Source organism: Heterodontus francisci, chromosome 11 (assembly GCF_036365525.1).
Source record: "Heterodontus francisci isolate sHetFra1 chromosome 11, sHetFra1.hap1, whole genome shotgun sequence".
Lineage (NCBI taxonomy): Eukaryota > Metazoa > Chordata > Chondrichthyes > Heterodontiformes > Heterodontidae > Heterodontus > Heterodontus francisci.
This window is the reverse complement of record NC_090381.1, coordinates 13019700-13039158: the sequence shown is the minus strand read 5'-3', so window position 1 is coordinate 13039158 and position 19459 is coordinate 13019700. Positions and strand designations below refer to the sequence as shown.

Here is a 19459-nt window from a genome sequence, read left to right as displayed (position 1 = left end):
ACTGCACCTGTTGCGTATATGGATTGTGTATGCTTAACACTGCACCTGTTGTGTATATGGATTGTGTATGCTTAACACTGCACCTGTTGCGTATATGGATTGTGTCTGCTTAACACTGCACCTGTTGTGTGTATGGATTGTGTATGCTTAACACTGCACCTGTTGCGTATATGGATTGTGTATGCTTAGCACTGCACCTGTTGCGTATATGGATTGTGTATGCTTAACACTGCACCTGTTGTGTGTATGGATTGTGTATGCTTAACACTGCACCTGTTGTGTATATGGATTGTGTATGCTTACCACTGCACCTGTTGTGTATATGGATTGTGTATGCTTAGCACTGCACCTGTTGTGTATATGGATTGTGTATGCTTAACACTGCACCTGTTGTGTATATGGATTGTGTATGCTTAACACTGCACCTGTTGTGTATATGGATTGTGTATGCTTAACACTGCACCTGTTGCGCATATGAATTGTGTATGCTTAACACTGCACCTGTTGTGTATATGGATTGTGTATGCTTAACACTGCACCTGTTGTGTATATGGATTGTGTATGCTTAACACTGCACCTGTTGCGCATATGAATTGTGTATGCTTAACACTGCACCTGTTGCGTATATGGATTGTGTATGCTTAGCACTGCACCTGTTGCGCATATGAATTGTGTATGCTTAACACTGCACCTGTTGCGTATATGGATTGTGTATGCTTAGCACTGCACCTGTTGCGTATATGGATTGTGTATGCTTAACACTGCACCTGTTGCGCATATGAATTGTGTATGCTTCGCACTGCACCTGTTGTGTATATGGATTGTGTATGCTTAACACTGCACCTGTTGCGTATATGGATTGTGTATGCTTAGCAGTGCACCTGTTGCGTATATGGATTGTGTATGCTTAACACTGCACCTGTTGTGTGTATGGATTGTGTATGCTTAACACTGCACCTGTTGTGTATCTGGATTGTGTATGCTTAACACTGCACCTGTTGTGTATATGGATTGTGTATGCTTAACACTGCACCTGTTGTGCATATGGATTGTGTATGCTTAGCACTGCACCTGTTGTGTATATGGATTGTGTATGCTTAACACTGCACCTGTTATGTATATGGATTATGTATGTTTAGCACTGCACCTGTTGCGTATATGGATTGTGTATGCTTAACACTGCACCTGTTGTGTATATGGATTGCGTATGCTTAGCACTGCACCTGTTGCGTATATGGATTGTGTATGCTTAACACTGCACCTGTTGTGTATATGGATTGTGTATGCTTAACACTGCACCTGTTGCGTATATGAATTGTGTATGCTTAGCACTGCACCTGTTGCGTATATGGATTGTGTATGCTTAACACTGCACCTGTTGTGTATATGGATTGTGTATGCTTAACACTGCACCTGTTGTGTATATGGATTGTGTATGCTTAACACTGCACCTGTTGTGTATATGGATTGTGTATGCTTAACACTGCACCTGTTGTGTATATGGATTGTGTATGCTTAACACTGCACCTGTTGCGTATATGGATTGTGTATGCTTAGCACTGCACCTGTTGCGTATATGGATTGTGTATGCTTAACACTGCACCTATTGTGTATATGGATTGTGTATGTTTAACACTGCACCTGTTGCGCATATGAATTGTGTATGCATAGCACTGCACGTGTTGTGTATATGGATTGTGTATGCTTAACACTGCACCTGTTGTGTGTATGGATTGTGTATGCTTAACACTGCACCTGTTGTGTATATGGATTGTGTATGCTTAACACTGCACCTGTTGTGTATATGGATTGTGTATGCTTAACACTGCACCTGTTGTGTATATGGATTGTGTATGCTTAACACTGCACCTGTTGTGTATATGGATTGTGTATGCTTAACACTGCACCTGTTGCGTATATGGATTGTGTATGCTTAGCACTGCACCTGTTGCGTATATGGATTGTGTATGCTTAACACTGCACCTATTGTGTATATGGATTGTGTATGCTTAACACTGCACCTGTTGCGCATATGAATTGTGTATGCTTAGCACTGCACGTGTTGTGTATATGGATTGTGTATGCTTAACACTGCACCTGTTGTGTGTATGGATTGTGTATGCTTAACACTGCACCTGTTGTGTATATGGATTGTGTATGCTTAACACTGCACCTGTTGTGTATATGGATTGTGTATGCTTAACACTGCACCTGTTGCGCATATGGATTGTGTATGCTTAGCACTGCACCTCTTGTGTATATGGATTGTGTATGCTTAACACTGCACCTGTTGTGTATATGGATTGTGTATGCTTAACACTGCACCTATTGTGTATATGGATTGTGTATGCTTAACACTGCACCTGTTGTGTATATGGATTGTGTATGCTTAACACTGCACCTGTTGTGTATATGGATTGTGTATGCTTAACACTGCACCTGTTGCGCATATGAATTGTGTATGCTTAGCACTGCACCTGTTGCGTATATGGATTGTGTATGCTTAGCACTGCACCTGTTGCGTATATGGATTGTGTATGCTTAACACTGCACCTGTTGTGTATATGGATTGTGTATGCTTAACACTGCACCTGTTGCGTATATGGATTGTGTATGCTTAACACTGCACCTGTTGTGTGTATGGATTGTGTATGCTTAACACTGCACCTGTTGCGTATATGGATTGTGTATGCTTAGCACTGCACCTGTTGCGTATATGGATTGTGTATGCTTAACACTGCACCTGTTGTGTGTATGGATTGTGTATGCTTAACACTGCACCTGTTGTGTATATGGATTGTGTATGCTTAACACTGCACCTGTTGTGTATATGGATTGTGTATGCTTAGCACTGCACCTGTTGTGTATATGGATTGTGTATGCTTAACACTGCACCTGTTGTGTATATGGATTGTGTATGCTTAACACTGCACCTGTTGCGCATATGAATTGTGTATGCTTAGCACTGCACCTGTTGTGTATATGGATTGTGTATGCTTAACACTGCACCTGTTGTGTATCTGGATTGTGTATGCTTAACACTGCACCTGTTGCGTATATGGATTGTGTATGCTTAGCACTGCACCTGTTGCGTATATGGATTGTGTATGCTTAACACTGCACCTGTTGTGTGTATGGATTGTGTATGCTTAACACTGCACCTGTTGTGTATATGGATTGTGTATGCTTAACACTGCACCTGTTGTGTATATGGATTGTGTATGCTTAGCACTGCACCTGTTGTGTATATGGATTGTGTATGCTTAACACTGCACCTGTTGTGTATATGGATTGTGTATGCTTAACACTGCACCTGTTGTGTATATGGATTGTGTATGCTTAACACTGCACCTGTTGCGCATATGAATTGTGTATGCTTAGCACTGCACCTGTTGTGTATATGGATTGTGTATGCTTAGCACTGCACCTGTTGCGCATATGAATTGTGTATGCTTAACACTGCACCTGTTGTGTGTATGGATTGTGTGTGCTTAACACTGCACCTGTTGCGCATATGAATTGTGTATGCTTAACACTGCACTTGTTGTGTATCTGGATTGTGTATGCTTAACACTGCACCTGTTGTGTGTATGGATTGTGTATGCTTAACACTGCACCTGTTGTGTGTATGGATTGTGTATGTTTAACACTGCACCTGTTGTGTATATGGATTGTGTATGCTTAACACTGCACCTGTTGTGTATATGGATTGTGTATGCTTAACACTGCACCTGTTGTGTATATGGATTGTGTATGCTTAACACTGCACCTGTTGCGTATATGGATTGTGTATGCTCAATGTATGCAGTAATTGAGAAATTATTTTGTTAACTGTATTCTGTAGATTTGGCAAACCTAGACTACACTCAGAAAACTGCACAAGATACTTAACAGTACACTATTGGCGCTGTAACTTTTGATTGGTTTTGAAGTTTAAATTTTATTATGTTTTGAAGGAAACGTTGAGTAAATTGTCCACTGTTACATTTTAGAAAGGTAGAATTTCAACATACCGTATTCGCAACAGATTGGTATCGTAGTAATGGCACGCTCCTGTCTTTCCAGAACATGTCCTACTCCACCTGATGCAAGTTGTATCAATGACTGCACCAAACAAAGCAGGCGCTGGTAGCCATGCTGCAGTCAGGAGAAGAAATGCAGAACAGAAAAAGCAAGCAGATGGAAGCTCATATCATTTTCATACCATACTTTTACACTCACAGGTGCAAGCCTATTTTCATGTGGAACAAGCAAAAAGGTTTCTGAGTACAGCAACAATAAATAACAGCCATTGATGTCAAACTCAGGTTCATAACTGTATTCCAAGTCTGATCCCAGCTGCCAGAGGTCAAAGGGTAATTTTCTAATCGACCAACATATTAGCTTCTGTACCAACATTTGTTTCTCGTTTTGTTATTCAGCAGCCTTTTGACTTGTTACCCTCTTTAATGAACTATGAGAACCCAAATTGGTGAAAGAATAAACAAGGCTGGAAATGGCACCAGATTACAAGTAACTGTTCTATCTTTGGAGGATGTTGCAAAGGAAGACAGTCTCCAAGATGGCTGGAGCACATGTTTCAGTAACGTCATCATGCATTGGGCATAGTAATAACATAGGAATATATTACAGCAACTATCATGAAAAATGGAGCTAGAAGGGAAATGTCTTCTGGCCACTCTCACATGGTGTTGCATTTCTCAGCGGGTAATGCACAGATGGTGTTACATTTCATAATGGATGGTGTTCAGATGGAGTTACATTTCTCAACAGGTAATGTTCAGATGATGTTGCATTTCTGAATGGGTAATGCTCAGATGGTGTTACATTTCTCAATGGATGGTGTTCAGATGGTGTTCCATTTCTCAATGGGTAATGCTCAGATGGTGTTACATTTCTCAATGGATGGTGTTCAGATGGGGTTACATTTCTCAATGGGTAATGCTCAGATGGTGTTACATTTCTCAATGGGTAATGTTCAGATGGTGTTACATTTCTCAATGGGTAATGTTCGGATGGTGGTCCATTTCTCAATGGATAATGTTCTGATGGTGTTATATTTCTCAATGGATGGTGTGCAGATTGTGTTACATTTGTCAATGGGTAATGTTCGGATGGTGGTCCATTTCTCAATGGATAACGTTCTGATGGTGTTACATTTCTCAATGGATGGTGTGCAGATGGTGTTACATTTCTCAATGGGTAATGCTCAGATGGTGTTACATTTCTCAATGGGTAATGTTCAGATGGTGTTACATTTCTCAATGGATGGTGTTCAGATGGTGATACATTTGTCAATGGGCAATGTTCAGATGGTGTTACATTTCTCAATGGGTAATGTTCGGATGGTGTTACATTTCTCAATGGGTAATGTTCAGATGGTGTTACATTTCTCAATGGGTAATGTTCAGATGGTGTTCCATTTCTCAGTGGGTAATGTTGAGATGGTATTACATTTCTCAATGGGTAATGTTCAGATGGTTTTACATTTCTCAATGGGTAATGTTCGGATAGTGTTACATTTCTCAATGGATGGTGTGCAGATGGTGTTACATTTCTCAATGGGTAATGTTTGGATGGTGTTACATTTCTCAATGGATGGTGTGCAGTTGGTGTTACATTTCTGAAAGGGTAATGCTCAGATGGTGTTACATTTCTCAATGGGTAATGTTCAGATGGTGTTACATTTCTCAATGGGTAATGTTCAGATGGTGTTACATTTCTCAATGGATGGTGTTCAGATGGTGTTACATTTCTCAATGGGTAATGTTGAGATGGTGTTACATTTCTCTCTGGATGGTGTTCAGATGGTGTTGCATTTCTCAATGGGTAATGTTCAGATGGTGTTACATTTCTCAATGGATGGTGTGCAGATGGTGTTACATTTCTCAATGGGTAATGCTCAGATGGTGTTACATTTCTCAATGGGTAATGTTCAGAAGGTGTTACATTTCTCAACGGGTAATGTTCAGATGGTGTTTCATTTTTCAATGGGTAATGTTCAGATGGTGTTACATTTCTCAATGGATGGTGTTCAGATGGTGATACATTTCTCAATGGGTAATGTTGAGATGGTGTTACATTTCTCAATGGGTAATGTTCAGATGGTGTTACATTTGTCAATGGGTAATGTTGAGATGGTGTTACATTTCTCAATGGGTAATGTTCAGATGGTGTTACATTTCTCAATGGGTAATGTTCGGATGGTGTTACATTTCTCAATGGGTAATGTTCAGATGGTGTTACATTTCTCAATGGGTAATGTTCAGATGGTGTTACATTTCTCAATGGGTAATGTTGAGATGGTGTTACATTTCTCAATGGGTAATGTTCAGATGGTGTTCCATTTCTCAAGGGGTAATGTTCAGATGATGTTACATTTCTCAATGGGTAATGTTCAGATGGTGTTACATTTCTCAATGGGTAATGCTCAGATGGTGTTACATTTCTCAATGGGTAATGTTCAGATGGTGTTACATTTCTCAACGGGTAATGCTCAGATGGTGTTACATTTCTCAATGGGTAATGTTCAGATGGTGTTACATTTCTCAATGGGTAATGTTCAGATGGTGTTTCATTTTTCAATGGGTAATGTTCAGATGGTGTTATATTTCTCAATGGGTAATGTTCAGATGGTGTTACATTTCTCAATGGGTAATGTTCAGATGGTGTTTCATTTTTCAATGGGTAATGTTGAGATGGTGTTACATTTCTCAATGGGTAATGTTCAGATGGTTTTACATTTCTCAATGGGTAATGTTCAGATCGTGTTACATTTCTCAATGGGTAATGTTCAGATGGTGTTACATTTCTCAATGGGTAATGTTCAGATGATGTTACATTTCTCAATGGGTAATGTTCAGATGGTTTTACATTTCTCAATGGGTAATGTTCAGATGGTGTTACATTTCTCAATGGGTAATGCTCAGATGGTGTTACATTTCTCAATGGGTAATGCTCAGATGGTGTTACATTTCTCAATGGGTAATGTTCAGATGGTGTTATATTTCTCAATGGGTAATGTTCAGATGGTGTTACATTTCTCAATGGGTAATGTTCAGATGGTGTTTCATTTTTCAATGGGTAATGTTCAGATGGTGTTATATTTCTCAATGGGTAATGTTCAGATGGTGTTACATTTCTCAATGGGTAATGTTCAGATGGTGTTTCATTTTTCAATGGGTAATGTTCAGATGGTGCTGCATTTCTCAATGGATAATGTTCAGATGGTGTTCCATTTCTCAATGGGTAATGTTCGGATGGTGGTACATTTCTCAATGGATAATGTTCTGATGGTGTTATATTTCTCAATGGATGGTGTGCAGATTGTGTTACATTTGTCAATGGGTAATGTTCGGATGGTGGTCCATTTCTCAATGGATAACGTTCTGATGGTGTTACATTTCTCAATGGATGGTGTGCAGATGGTGTTACATTTCTCAATGGGTAATGCTCAGATGGTGTTACATTTCTCAATGGGTAATGTTCAGATGGTGTTACATTTCTCAATGGATGGTGTTCAGATGGTGATACATTTGTCAATGGGCAATGTTCAGATGGTGTTACATTTCTCAATGGGTAATGTTCGGATGGTGTTACATTTCTCAATGGGTAATGTTCAGATGGTGTTACATTTCTCAATGGGTAATGTTCAGATGGTGTTCCATTTCTCAGTGGGTAATGTTGAGATGGTATTACATTTCTCAATGGGTAATGTTCAGATGGTTTTACATTTCTCAATGGGTAATGTTCGGATAGTGTTACATTTCTCAATGGATGGTGTGCAGATGGTGTTACATTTCTCAATGGGTAATGTTTGGATGGTGTTACATTTCTCAATGGATGGTGTGCAGTTGGTGTTACATTTCTGAAAGGGTAATGCTCAGATGGTGTAACATTTCTCAATGGGTAATGTTCAGATGGTGTTACATTTCTCAATGGGTAATGTTCAGATGGTGTTACATTTCTCAATGGATGGTGTTCAGATGGTGTTACATTTCTCAATGGGTAATGTTCAGAAGGTGTTACATTTCTCAACGGGTAATGTTCAGATGGTGTTTCATTTTTCAATGGGTAATGTTCAGATGGTGTTACATTTCTCAATGGATGGTGTTCAGATGGTGATACATTTCTCAATGGGTAATGTTGAGATGGTGTTACATTTCTCAATGGGTAATGTTCAGATGGTGTTACATTTGTCAATGGGTAATGTTGAGATGGTGTTACATTTCTCAATGGGTAATGTTCAGATGGTGTTACATTTCTCAATGGGTAATGTTCGGATGGTGTTACATTTCTCAATGGGTAATGTTCAGATGGTGTTACATTTCTCAATGGGTAATGTTCAGATGGTGTTACATTTCTCAATGGGTAATGTTGAGATGGTGTTACATTTCTCAATGGGTAATGTTCAGATGGTGTTCCATTTCTCAAGGGGTAATGTTCAGATGATGTTACATTTCTCAATGGGTAATGTTCAGATGGTGTTACATTTCTCAATGGGTAATGCTCAGATGGTGTTACATTTCTCAATGGGTAATGTTCAGATGGTGTTACATTTCTCAACGGGTAATGCTCAGATGGTGTTACATTTCTCAATGGGTAATGTTCAGATGGTGTTACATTTCTCAATGGGTAATGTTCAGATGGTGTTTCATTTTTCAATGGGTAATGTTCAGATGGTGTTATATTTCTCAATGGGTAATGTTCAGATGGTGTTACATTTCTCAATGGGTAATGTTCAGATGGTGTTTCATTTTTCAATGGGTAATGTTGAGATGGTGTTACATTTCTCAATGGGTAATGTTCAGATGGTTTTACATTTCTCAATGGGTAATGTTCAGATCGTGTTACATTTCTCAATGGGTAATGTTCAGATGGTGTTACATTTCTCAATGGGTAATGTTCAGATGATGTTACATTTCTCAATGGGTAATGTTCAGATGGTTTTACATTTCTCAATGGGTAATGTTCAGATGGTGTTACATTTCTCAATGGGTAATGCTGAGATGGTGTTACATTTCTCAATGAGTAATGCTCAGATGGTGTTACATTTCTCAATGGGTAATGTTCAGATGGTGTTATATTTCTCAATGGGTAATGTTCAGATGGTGTTACATTTCTCAATGGGTAATGTTCAGATGGTGTTTCATTTTTCAATGGGTAATGTTCAGATGGTGTTATATTTCTCAATGGGTAATGTTCAGATGGTGTTACATTTCTCAATGGGTAATGTTCAGATGGTGTTTCATTTTTCAATGGGTAATGTTCAGATGGTGCTGCATTTCTCAATGGATAATGTTCAGATGGTGTTCCATTTCTCAATGGGTAATGTTCGGATGGTGGTACATTTCTCAATGGATAATGTTCTGATGGTGTTATATTTCTCAATGGATGGTGTGCAGATTGTGTTACATTTGTCAATGGGTAATGTTCGGATGGTGGTCCATTTCTCAATGGATAACGTTCTGATGGTGTTACATTTCTCAATGGATGGTGTGCAGATGGTGTTACATTTCTCAATGGGTAATGCTCAGATGGTGTTACATTTCTCAATGGGTAATGTTCAGATGGTGTTACATTTCTCAATGGATGGTGTTCAGATGGTGATACATTTGTCAATGGGCAATGTTCAGATGGTGTTACATTTCTCAATGGGTAATGTTCGGATGGTGTTACATTTCTCAATGGGTAATGTTCAGATGGTGTTACATTTCTCAATGGGTAATGTTCAGATGGTGTTCCATTTCTCAGTGGGTAATGTTGAGATGGTATTACATTTCTCAATGGGTAATGTTCAGATGGTTTTACATTTCTCAATGGGTAATGTTCGGATAGTGTTACATTTCTCAATGGATGGTGTGCAGATGGTGTTACATTTCTCAATGGGTAATGTTTGGATGGTGTTACATTTCTCAATGGATGGTGTGCAGTTGGTGTTACATTTCTGAAAGGGTAATGCTCAGATGGTGTAACATTTCTCAATGGGTAATGTTCAGATGGTGTTACATTTCTCAATGGGTAATGTTCAGATGGTGTTACATTTCTCAATGGATGGTGTTCAGATGGTGTTACATTTCTCAATGGGTAATGTTGAGATGGTGTTACATTTCTCTCTGGATGGTGTTCAGATGGTGTTGCATTTCTCAATGATTAATGTTCAGATGGTGTTACATTTCTCAATGGATGGTGTGCAGATGGTGTTACATTTCTCAATGGGTAATGCTCAGATGGTGTTACATTTCTCAATGGGTAATGTTCAGAAGGTGTTACATTTCTCAACGGGTAATGTTCAGATGGTGTTTCATTTTTCAATGGGTAATGTTCAGATGGTGTTACATTTCTCAATGGATGGTGTTCAGATGGTGATACATTTCTCAATGGGTAATGTTGAGATGGTGTTACATTTCTCAATGGGTAATGTTCAGATGGTGTTACATTTGTCAATGGGTAATGTTCAGATGGTGTTACATTTCTCAATGGGTAATGTTGAGATGGTGTTACATTTCTCAATGGGTAATGTTCAGATGGTGTTACATTTCTCAATGGGTAATGTTCAGATGGTGTTACATTTCTCAATGGGTAATGCTCAGATGGTGTTACATTTCTCAAGTGGTAATGTTCAGATGGTGTTACATTTCTCAACGGGTAATGCTCCGATGGTGTTACATTTCTCAATGGGTAATGTTCAGATGGTGTTACATTTCTCAATGGGTAATGTTCAGATGGTGTTTCATTTTTCAATGGGTAATGTTCAGATGGTGTTATATTTCTCAATGGGTAATGTTCAGATGGTATTACATTTCTCAATGGGTAATGTTCAGATGGTTTTACATTTCTCAATGGGAAATGTTCGGATAGTGTTACATTTCTCAATGGATGGTGTGCAGATGGTGTTACATTTCTGAAAGGGTAATGCTCAGATGGTGTTACATTTCTCAATGGGTAATGTTCGGATGGTGTTACATTTCTCAATGGGTAATGTTCAGATGGTGTTACATTTCTCAATGGGTAATGTTCAGATGGTGTTCCATTTCTCAGTGGGTAATGTTGAGATGGTATTACATTTCTCAATGGGTAATGTTCAGATGGTTTTACATTTCTCAATGGGTAATGTTTGGATGGTGTTACATTTCTCAATGGATGGTGTGCAGTTGGTGTTACATTTCTGAAAGGGTAATGCTCAGATGGTGTTACATTTCTCAATGGGTAATGTTCAGATGGTGTTACATTTCTCAATGGGTAATGTTCAGATGGTGTTACATTTCTCAATGGATGGTGTTCAGATGGTGTTACATTTCTCAATGGGTAATGTTGAGATGGTGTTACATTTCTCTCTGGATGGTGTTCAGATGGTGTTGCATTTCTCAATGGGTAATGTTCAGATGGTGTTACATTTCTCAATGGATGGTGTGCAGATGGTGTTACATTTCTCAATGGGTAATGCTCAGGTGGTGTTACATTTCTCAATGGGTAATGTTCAGAAGGTGTTACATTTCTCAACGGGTAATGTTCAGATGGTGTTTCATTTTTCAATGGGTAATGTTCAGATTGTGTTACATTTCTCAATGGATGGTGTTCAGATGGTGATACATTTCTCAATGGGTAATGTTGAGATGGTGTTACATTTCTCAATGGGTAATGTTCAGATGGTGTTACATTTGTCAATGGGTAATGTTGAGATGGTGTTACATTTCTCAATGGGTAATGTTCAGATGGTGTTATATTTCTCAATGGGTAATGTTCAGATGGTGTTACATTTCTCAATGGGTAATGTTCAGAAGGTGTTTCATTTTTCAATGGGTAATGTTCAGATGGTGCTGCATTTCTCAATGGATAATGTTCAGATGGTGTTCCATTTCTCAATGGGTAATGTTCGGATGGTGGTACATTTCTCAATGGATAATGTTCTGATGGTGTTATATTTCTCAATGGATGGTGTGCAGATTGTGTTACATTTGTCAATGGGTAATGTTCGGATGGTGGTCCATTTCTCAATGGATAACGTTCTGATGGTGTTACATTTCTCAATGGATGGTGTGCAGATGGTGTTACATTTCTCAATGGGTAATGCTCAGATGGTGTTACATTTCTCAATGGGTAATGTTCAGATGGTGTTACATTTCCCAATGGATGGTGTTCAGATGGTGTTACATTTCTCAATGGGTAATGTTCAGATGGTGTTCCATTTCTCAGTGGGTAATGTTGAGATGGTATTACATTTCTCAATGGGTAATGTTCAGATGGTTTTACATTTCTCAATGGGTAATGTTCGGATAGTGTTACATTTCTCAATGGATGGTGTGCAGATGGTGTTACATTTCTCAATGGGTAATGTTTGGATGGTGTTACATTTCTCAATGGATGGTGTGCAGTTGGTGTTACATTTCTGAAAGGGTAATGCTCAGATGGTGTTACATTTCTCAATGGGTAATGTTCAGATGGTGTTACATTTCTCAATGGGTAATGTTGAGATGGTGTTACATTTCTCTCTGGATGGTGTTCAGATGGTGTTGCATTTCTCAATGGGTAATGTTCAGATGGTGTTACATTTCTCAATGGATGGTGTGCAGATGGTGTTACATTTCTCAATAGGTAATGCTCAGATGGTGTTACATTTCTCAATGGGTAATGTTCAGAAGGTGTTACATTTCTCAACGGGTAATGTTCAGATGGTGTTTCATTTTTCAATGGGTAATGTTCAGATGGTGTTACATTTCTCAATGGATGGTGTTCAGATGGTGATACATTTCTGAATGGGTAATGTTGAGATGGTGTTACATTTCTCAATGGGTAATGTTCAGATGGTGTTACATTTGTCAATGGGTAATGTTGAGATGGTGTTACATTTCTCAATGGGTAATGTTCAGATGGTGTTACATTTCTCAATGGGTAATGTTCGGATGGTGTTACATTTCTCAATGGGTAATGTTCAGATGGTGTTACATTTCTCAATGGGTAATGTTCAGATGGTGTTACATTTCTCAATGGGTAATGTTGAGATGGTGTTACATTTCTCAATGGGTAATGTTCAGATGGTGTTACATTTCACAATGGGTAATGTTCAGATGGTGTTACATTTCTCAATGGGTAATGTTCAGATGGTGTTACATTTCTCAATGGGTAATGCTCAGATGGTGTTACATTTCTCAAGTGGTAATGTTCAGATGGTGTTACATTTCTCAACGGGTAATGCTCAGATGGTGTTACATTTCTCAATGGGTAATGTTCAGATGGTGTTACATTTCTCAATGGGTAATGTTCAGATGGTGTTTCATTTTTCAATGGGTAATGTTCAGATGGTGTTATATTTCTCAATGGGTAATGTTCAGATGGTATTACATTTCTCAATGGGTAATGTTCAGATGGTTTTACATTTCTCAATGGGTAATGTTCAGATAGTTTTACATTTCTCAATGGATGGTGTGCAGATGGTGTTACATTTCTGAAAGGGTAATGCTCAGATGGTGTTACATTTCTCAATGGGTAATGTTCGGATGGTGTTACATTTCTCAATGGGTAATGTTCAGATGGTGTTACATTTCTCAATGGGTAATGTTCAGATGGTGTTCCATTTCTCAGTGGGTAATGTTGAGATGGTATTACATTTCTCAATGGGTAATGTTCAGATGGTTTTACATTTCTCAATGGGTAATGTTCGGATAGTGTTACATTTCTCAATGGATGGTGTGCAGATGGTGTTACATTTCTCAATGGGTAATGTTTGGATGGTGTTACATTTCTCAATGGATGGTGTGCAGTTGGTGTTACATTTCTGAAAGGGTAATGCTCAGATGGTGTTACATTTCTCAATGGGTAATGTTCAGATGGTGTTACATTTCTCAATGGGTAATGTTCAGATGGTGTTACATTTCTCAATGGATGGTGTTCAGATGGTGTTACATTTCTCAATGGGTAATGTTGAGATGGTGTTACATTTCTCTCTGGATGGTGTTCAGATGGTGTTGCATTTCTCAATGGGTAATGTTCAGATGGTGTTACATTTCTCAATGGATGGTGTGCAGATGGTGTTACATTTCTCAATGGGTAATGCTCAGATGGTGTTACATTTCTCAATGGGTAATGTTCAGAAGGTGTTACATTTCTCAACGGGTAATGTTCAGATGGTGTTTCATTTTTCAATGGGTAATGTTCAGATGGTGTTACATTTCTCAATGGATGGTGTTCAGATGGTGATACATTTCTCAATGGGTAATGTTGAGATGGTGTTACATTTCTCAATGGGTAATGTTCAGATGGTGTTACATTTGTCAATGGGTAATGTTGAGATGGTGTTACATTTCTCAATGGGTAATGTTCAGATGGTGTTACATTTCTCAATGGGTAATGTTCGGATGGTGTTACATTTCTCAATGGGTAATGTTCAGATGGTGTTACATTTCTCAATGGGTAATGTTCAGATGGTGTTACATTTCTCAATGGGTAATGTTGAGATGGTGTTACATTTCTCAATGGGTAATGTTCAGATGGTGTTCCATTTCTCAAGGGGTAATGTTCAGATGATGTTACATTTCTCAATGGGTAATGTTCAGATGGTGTTACATTTCTCAATGGGTAATGCTCAGATGGTGTTACATTTCTCAATGGGTAATGTTCAGATGGTGTTACATTTCTCAACGGGTAATGCTCAGATGGTGTTACATTTCTCAATGGGTAATGTTCAGATGGTGTTACATTTCTCAATGGGTAATGTTCAGATGGTGTTTCATTTTTCAATGGGTAATGTTCAGATGGTGTTATATTTCTCAATGGGTAATGTTCAGATGGTGTTACATTTCTCAATGGGTAATGTTCAGATGGTGTTTCATTTTTCAATGGGTAATGTTGAGATGGTGTTACATTTCTCAATGGGTAATGTTCAGATGGTTTTACATTTCTCAATGGGTAATGTTCGGATAATGTTATATTTCTCAATGGATGGTGTGCAGATGGTGTTGCATTTCTCAATGGATGGTGTTCAGATGGTGTTACATTTCTCGATGGGTAATGCTCTGATGGTGTTACATTTCTCAATGGATGGTGTTCAGATGGTGTTGCATTTCTCAATGGGTAATGTTCAGATGGTGTTACATTTCACAATGGGTAATGTTCAGATGGTGTTACATTTCTCAATGGGTAATGTTCAGATGATGTTACATTTCTCAATGGGTAATGTTCAGATGGTGTTCCATTTCTCAAGTGGTAATGTTCAGATGATGTTACATTTCTCAATGGGTAATGTTCAGATGGTGTTACATTTCTCAATGGGTAATGCTCAGATGGTGTTACATTTCTCAATGGGTAATGTTCAGATGGTGTTACATTTCTCAACGGGTAATGCTCAGATGGTGTTACATTTCTCAATGGGTAATGTTCAGAAGGTGTTACATTTCTCAACGGGTAATGTTCAGATGGTGTTTCATTTTTCAATGGGTAATGTTCAGAAGGTGTTACATTTCTCAATGGATGGTGTTCAGATTGTGATACATTTCTCAATGGGTAATGTTGAGATGGTGTTACATTTCTCAATGGGTAATGTTCAGATGGTGTTACATTTCTCAATGGGTAATGTTCGGATGGTGTTACATTTCTCAATGGGTAATGTTCAGATGGTGTTACATTTCTCAATGGGTAATGTTCAGATGGTGTTACATTTCTCAATGGGTAATGTTCAGATGGTTTTACATTTCTCAATGGGTAATGTTCGGATAATGTTATATTTCTCAATGGATGGTGTGCAGATGGTGTTGCATTTCTCAATGGATGGTGTTCAGATGGTGTTACATTTCTCGATGGGTAATGCTCAGATGGTGTTACATTTCTCAATGGATGGTGTTCAGATGGTGTTGCATTTCTCAATAGGTAATGTTCAGATGATGTTACATTTCTCAATGGGTAATGTTCAGATGGTGTTCCATTTCTCAAGGGGTAATGTTCAGATGATGTTATATTTCTCAATGGGTAATGCTCAGATGGTGTTACATTTCTCAATGGGTAATGTTCAGATGGTGTTACATTTCTCAACGGGTAATGCTCAGATGGTGTTACATTTCTCAATGGGTAATGTTCAGATGGTGTTACATTTCTCAATGGGTAATGTTCAGATGGTGTTTCATTTTTCAATGGGTAATGTTCAGATGGTGTTATATTTCTCAATGGGTAATGTTCAGATGGTGTTACATTTCTCAATGGGTAATGTTCAGATGGTGTTTCATTTTTCAATGGGTAATGTTCAGTTGGTGCTGCATTTCTCAATGGATAATGTTCTGATGGTGTTATATTTCTCAATGGGTAATGTTCAGATGGTGGTCCATTTCTCAATGGATAATGTTCTGATGGTGTTATATTTCTCAATGGATGGTGTGCAGATTGTGTTACATTTGTCAATGGGTAATGTTCGGATGGTGGTCCATTTCTCAATGGATAATGTTCTGATGCTGTTACATTTCTCAATGGATGGTGTGCAGATGGTGGTCCATTTCTCAATGGGTAATGTTCGGATGGTGGTCCATTTCGCAATGGATAACGTTCTGATGGTGTTACATTTCTCAATGGATGGTGTGCAGATGGTGTTACATTTCTCAATGGGTAATGCTCAGATGGTGTTACATTTCTCAATGGGTAATGTTCAGATGGTGTTACATTTCTCAATGGATGGTGTTCAGATGGTGATACATTTGTCAATGGGTAATGTTCAGATGGTGTTACATTTCTCAATGGGTAATGTTCGGATGGTGTTACATTTCTCAATGGGTAATGTTCAGATGGTGTTACATTTCTCAATGCGTAATGTTCAGATGGTGTTCCATTTCTCAGTGGGTAATGTTGAGATGGTATTACATTTCTCAATGGGTAATGTTCAGATGGTTTTACATTTCTCAATGGGTAATGTTCGGATAGTGTTACATTTCTCAATGGATGGTGTGCAGATGGTGTTACATTTCTGAAAGGGTAATGCTCAGATGGTGTTACATTTCTCAATGGGTAATGTTCTGATGGTGTTACATTTCTCAATGGGTAATGTTCAGATGGTGTTACATTTCTCAATGGATGGTGTTCAGATGGTTTTACATTTCTCAATGGGTAATGTTGAGATGGTGTTACATTTCTCTCTGGATGGTGTTCAGATGGTGTTGCATTTCTCAATGGGTAATGTTCAGATGGTGTTACATTTCTCAATGGATGGTGTGCAGATGGTGTTACATTTCTCAAAGGGTAATGCTCAGATGGTGTTACATTTCTCAATGGGTAATGTTCAGAAGGTGTTACATTTCTCAACGGGTAATGTTCAGATGGTGTTTCATTTTTCAATGGGTAATGTTCAGATGGTGTTATATTTCTCAATGGGTAATGTTCAGATGGTGTTACATTTCTCAATGGGTAATGTTCAGATGGTGTTTCATTTTTCAATGGGTAATGTTCAGATGGTGCTGCATTTCTCAATGGATAATATTCAGATGGTGTTACATTTCTCAATGGGTAATGTTCGGATGGTGGTCCATTTCTCAATGGATGGTGTGCAGATGGTGTTACATTTCTCAATGGGTAATGTTTGGATGGTGTTACATTTCTCAATGGATGGTGTGCAGATGGTGTTACATTTCTCAAAGGGTAATGCTCAGATGGTGTTACATTTCTCAATGGGTAATGTTCAGATGGTGTTACATTTCTCAATGGGTAATGTTCAGATGGTGTTACATTTCTCAATGGATGGTGTTCAGATGGTGTTACATTTCTCAATGGGTAATGTTGAGATGGTGTTACATTTCTCAATGGGTAATGTTCAGATGGTTTTACATTTCTCAATGGGTAATGTTCGGATAGTGTTACATTTCTCAATGGATGGTGTGCAGATGGTGTTACATTTCTGAAAGGGTAATGCTCAGATGGTGTTACATTTCTCAATGGGTAATGTTCGGATGGTGTTACATTTCTCAATGGGTAATGTTCAGATGGTGTTACATTTCTCAATGGGTAATGTTCAGATGGTGTTCCATTTCTCAGTGGGTAATGTTGAGATGGTATTACATTTCTCAATGGGTAATGTTCAGATGGTTTTACATTTCTCAATGGGTAATGTTCGGATAGTGTTACATTTCTCAATGGATGGTGTGCAGATGGTGTTACATTTCTCAATGGGTAATGTTTGGATGGTGTTACATTTCTCAATGGATGGTGTGCAGTTGGTGTTACATTTCTGAAAGGGTAATGCTCAGATGGTGTTACATTTCTCAATGGGTAATGTTCAGATGGTGTTACATTTCTCAATGGGTAATGTTCAGATGGTGTTACATTTCTCAATGGATGGTGTTCAGATGGTGTTACATTTCTCAATGGGTAATGTTGAGATGGTGTTACATTTCTCTCTGGATGGTGTTCAGATGGTGTTGCATTTCTCAATGGGTAATGTTCAGATGGTGTTACATTTCTCAATGGATGGTGTGCAGATGGTGTTACATTTCTCAATGGGTAATGCTCAGATGGTGTTACATTTCTCAATGGGTAATGTTCAGAAGGTGTTACATTTCTCAACGGGTAATGTTCAGATGGTGTTTCATTTTTCAATGGGTAATGTTCAGATGGTGTTACATTTCTCAATGGATGGTGTTCAGATGGTGATACATTTCTCAATGGGTAATGTTGAGATGGTGTTACATTTCTCAATGGGTAATGTTCAGATGGTGTTACATTTGTCAATGGGTAATGTTGAGATGGTGTTACATTTCTCAATGGGTAATGTTCAGATGGTGTTACATTTCTCAATGGGTAATGTTCGGATGGTGTTACATTTCTCAATGGGTAATGTTCAGATGGTGTTACATTTCTCAATGGGTAATGTTGAGATGGTGTTACATTTCTCAATGGGTAATGTTCAGATGGTGTTCCATTTCTCAAGGGGTAATGTTCAGATGATGTTACATTTCTCAATGGGTAATGTTCAGATGGTGTTACATTTCTCAATGGGTAATGCTCAGATGGTGTTACATTTCTCAATGGGTAATGTTCAGATGGTGTTACATTTCTCAACGGGTAATGCTCAGATGGTGTTACATTTCTCAATGGGTAATGTTCAGATGGTGTTACATTTCTCAATGGGTAATGTTCAGATGGTGTTTCATTTTTCAATGGGTAATGTTCAGATGGTGTTATATTTCTCAATGGGTAATGTTCAGATGGTGTTACATTTCTCAATGGGTAATGTTCAGATGGTGTTTCATTTTTCAATGGGTAATGTTGAGATGGTGTTACATTTCTCAATGGGTAATGTTCAGATGGTTTTACATTTCTCAATGGGTAATGTTCGGATAATGTTATATTTCTCAATGGATGGTGTGCAGATGGTGTTGCATTTCTCAATGGATGGTGTTCAGATGGTGTTACATTTCTCGATGGGTAATGCTCTGATGGTGTTACATTTCTCAATGGATGGTGTTCAGATGGTGTTGCATTTCTCAATGGG

General features: G+C 38.4%; 1 protein-coding gene across 3 annotated transcripts in view; it reads right to left on the bottom strand.

The window, feature by feature from the left end:
* The window catches only part of LOC137375106 (solute carrier organic anion transporter family member 2A1-like), a 433007-nt gene that overhangs the window by 17698 nt on the left and 395850 nt on the right, over window positions 1-19459 (bottom strand). For all 3 annotated transcript variants that reach the window (XM_068041734.1, XM_068041736.1, XM_068041735.1), the window contains one exon: window positions 4014-4137. In XM_068041734.1, coding sequence (XP_067897835.1) covers window positions 4014-4137 — 124 coding nt within the window. The remainder of the gene's footprint in view (window positions 1-4013; window positions 4138-19459) is intronic.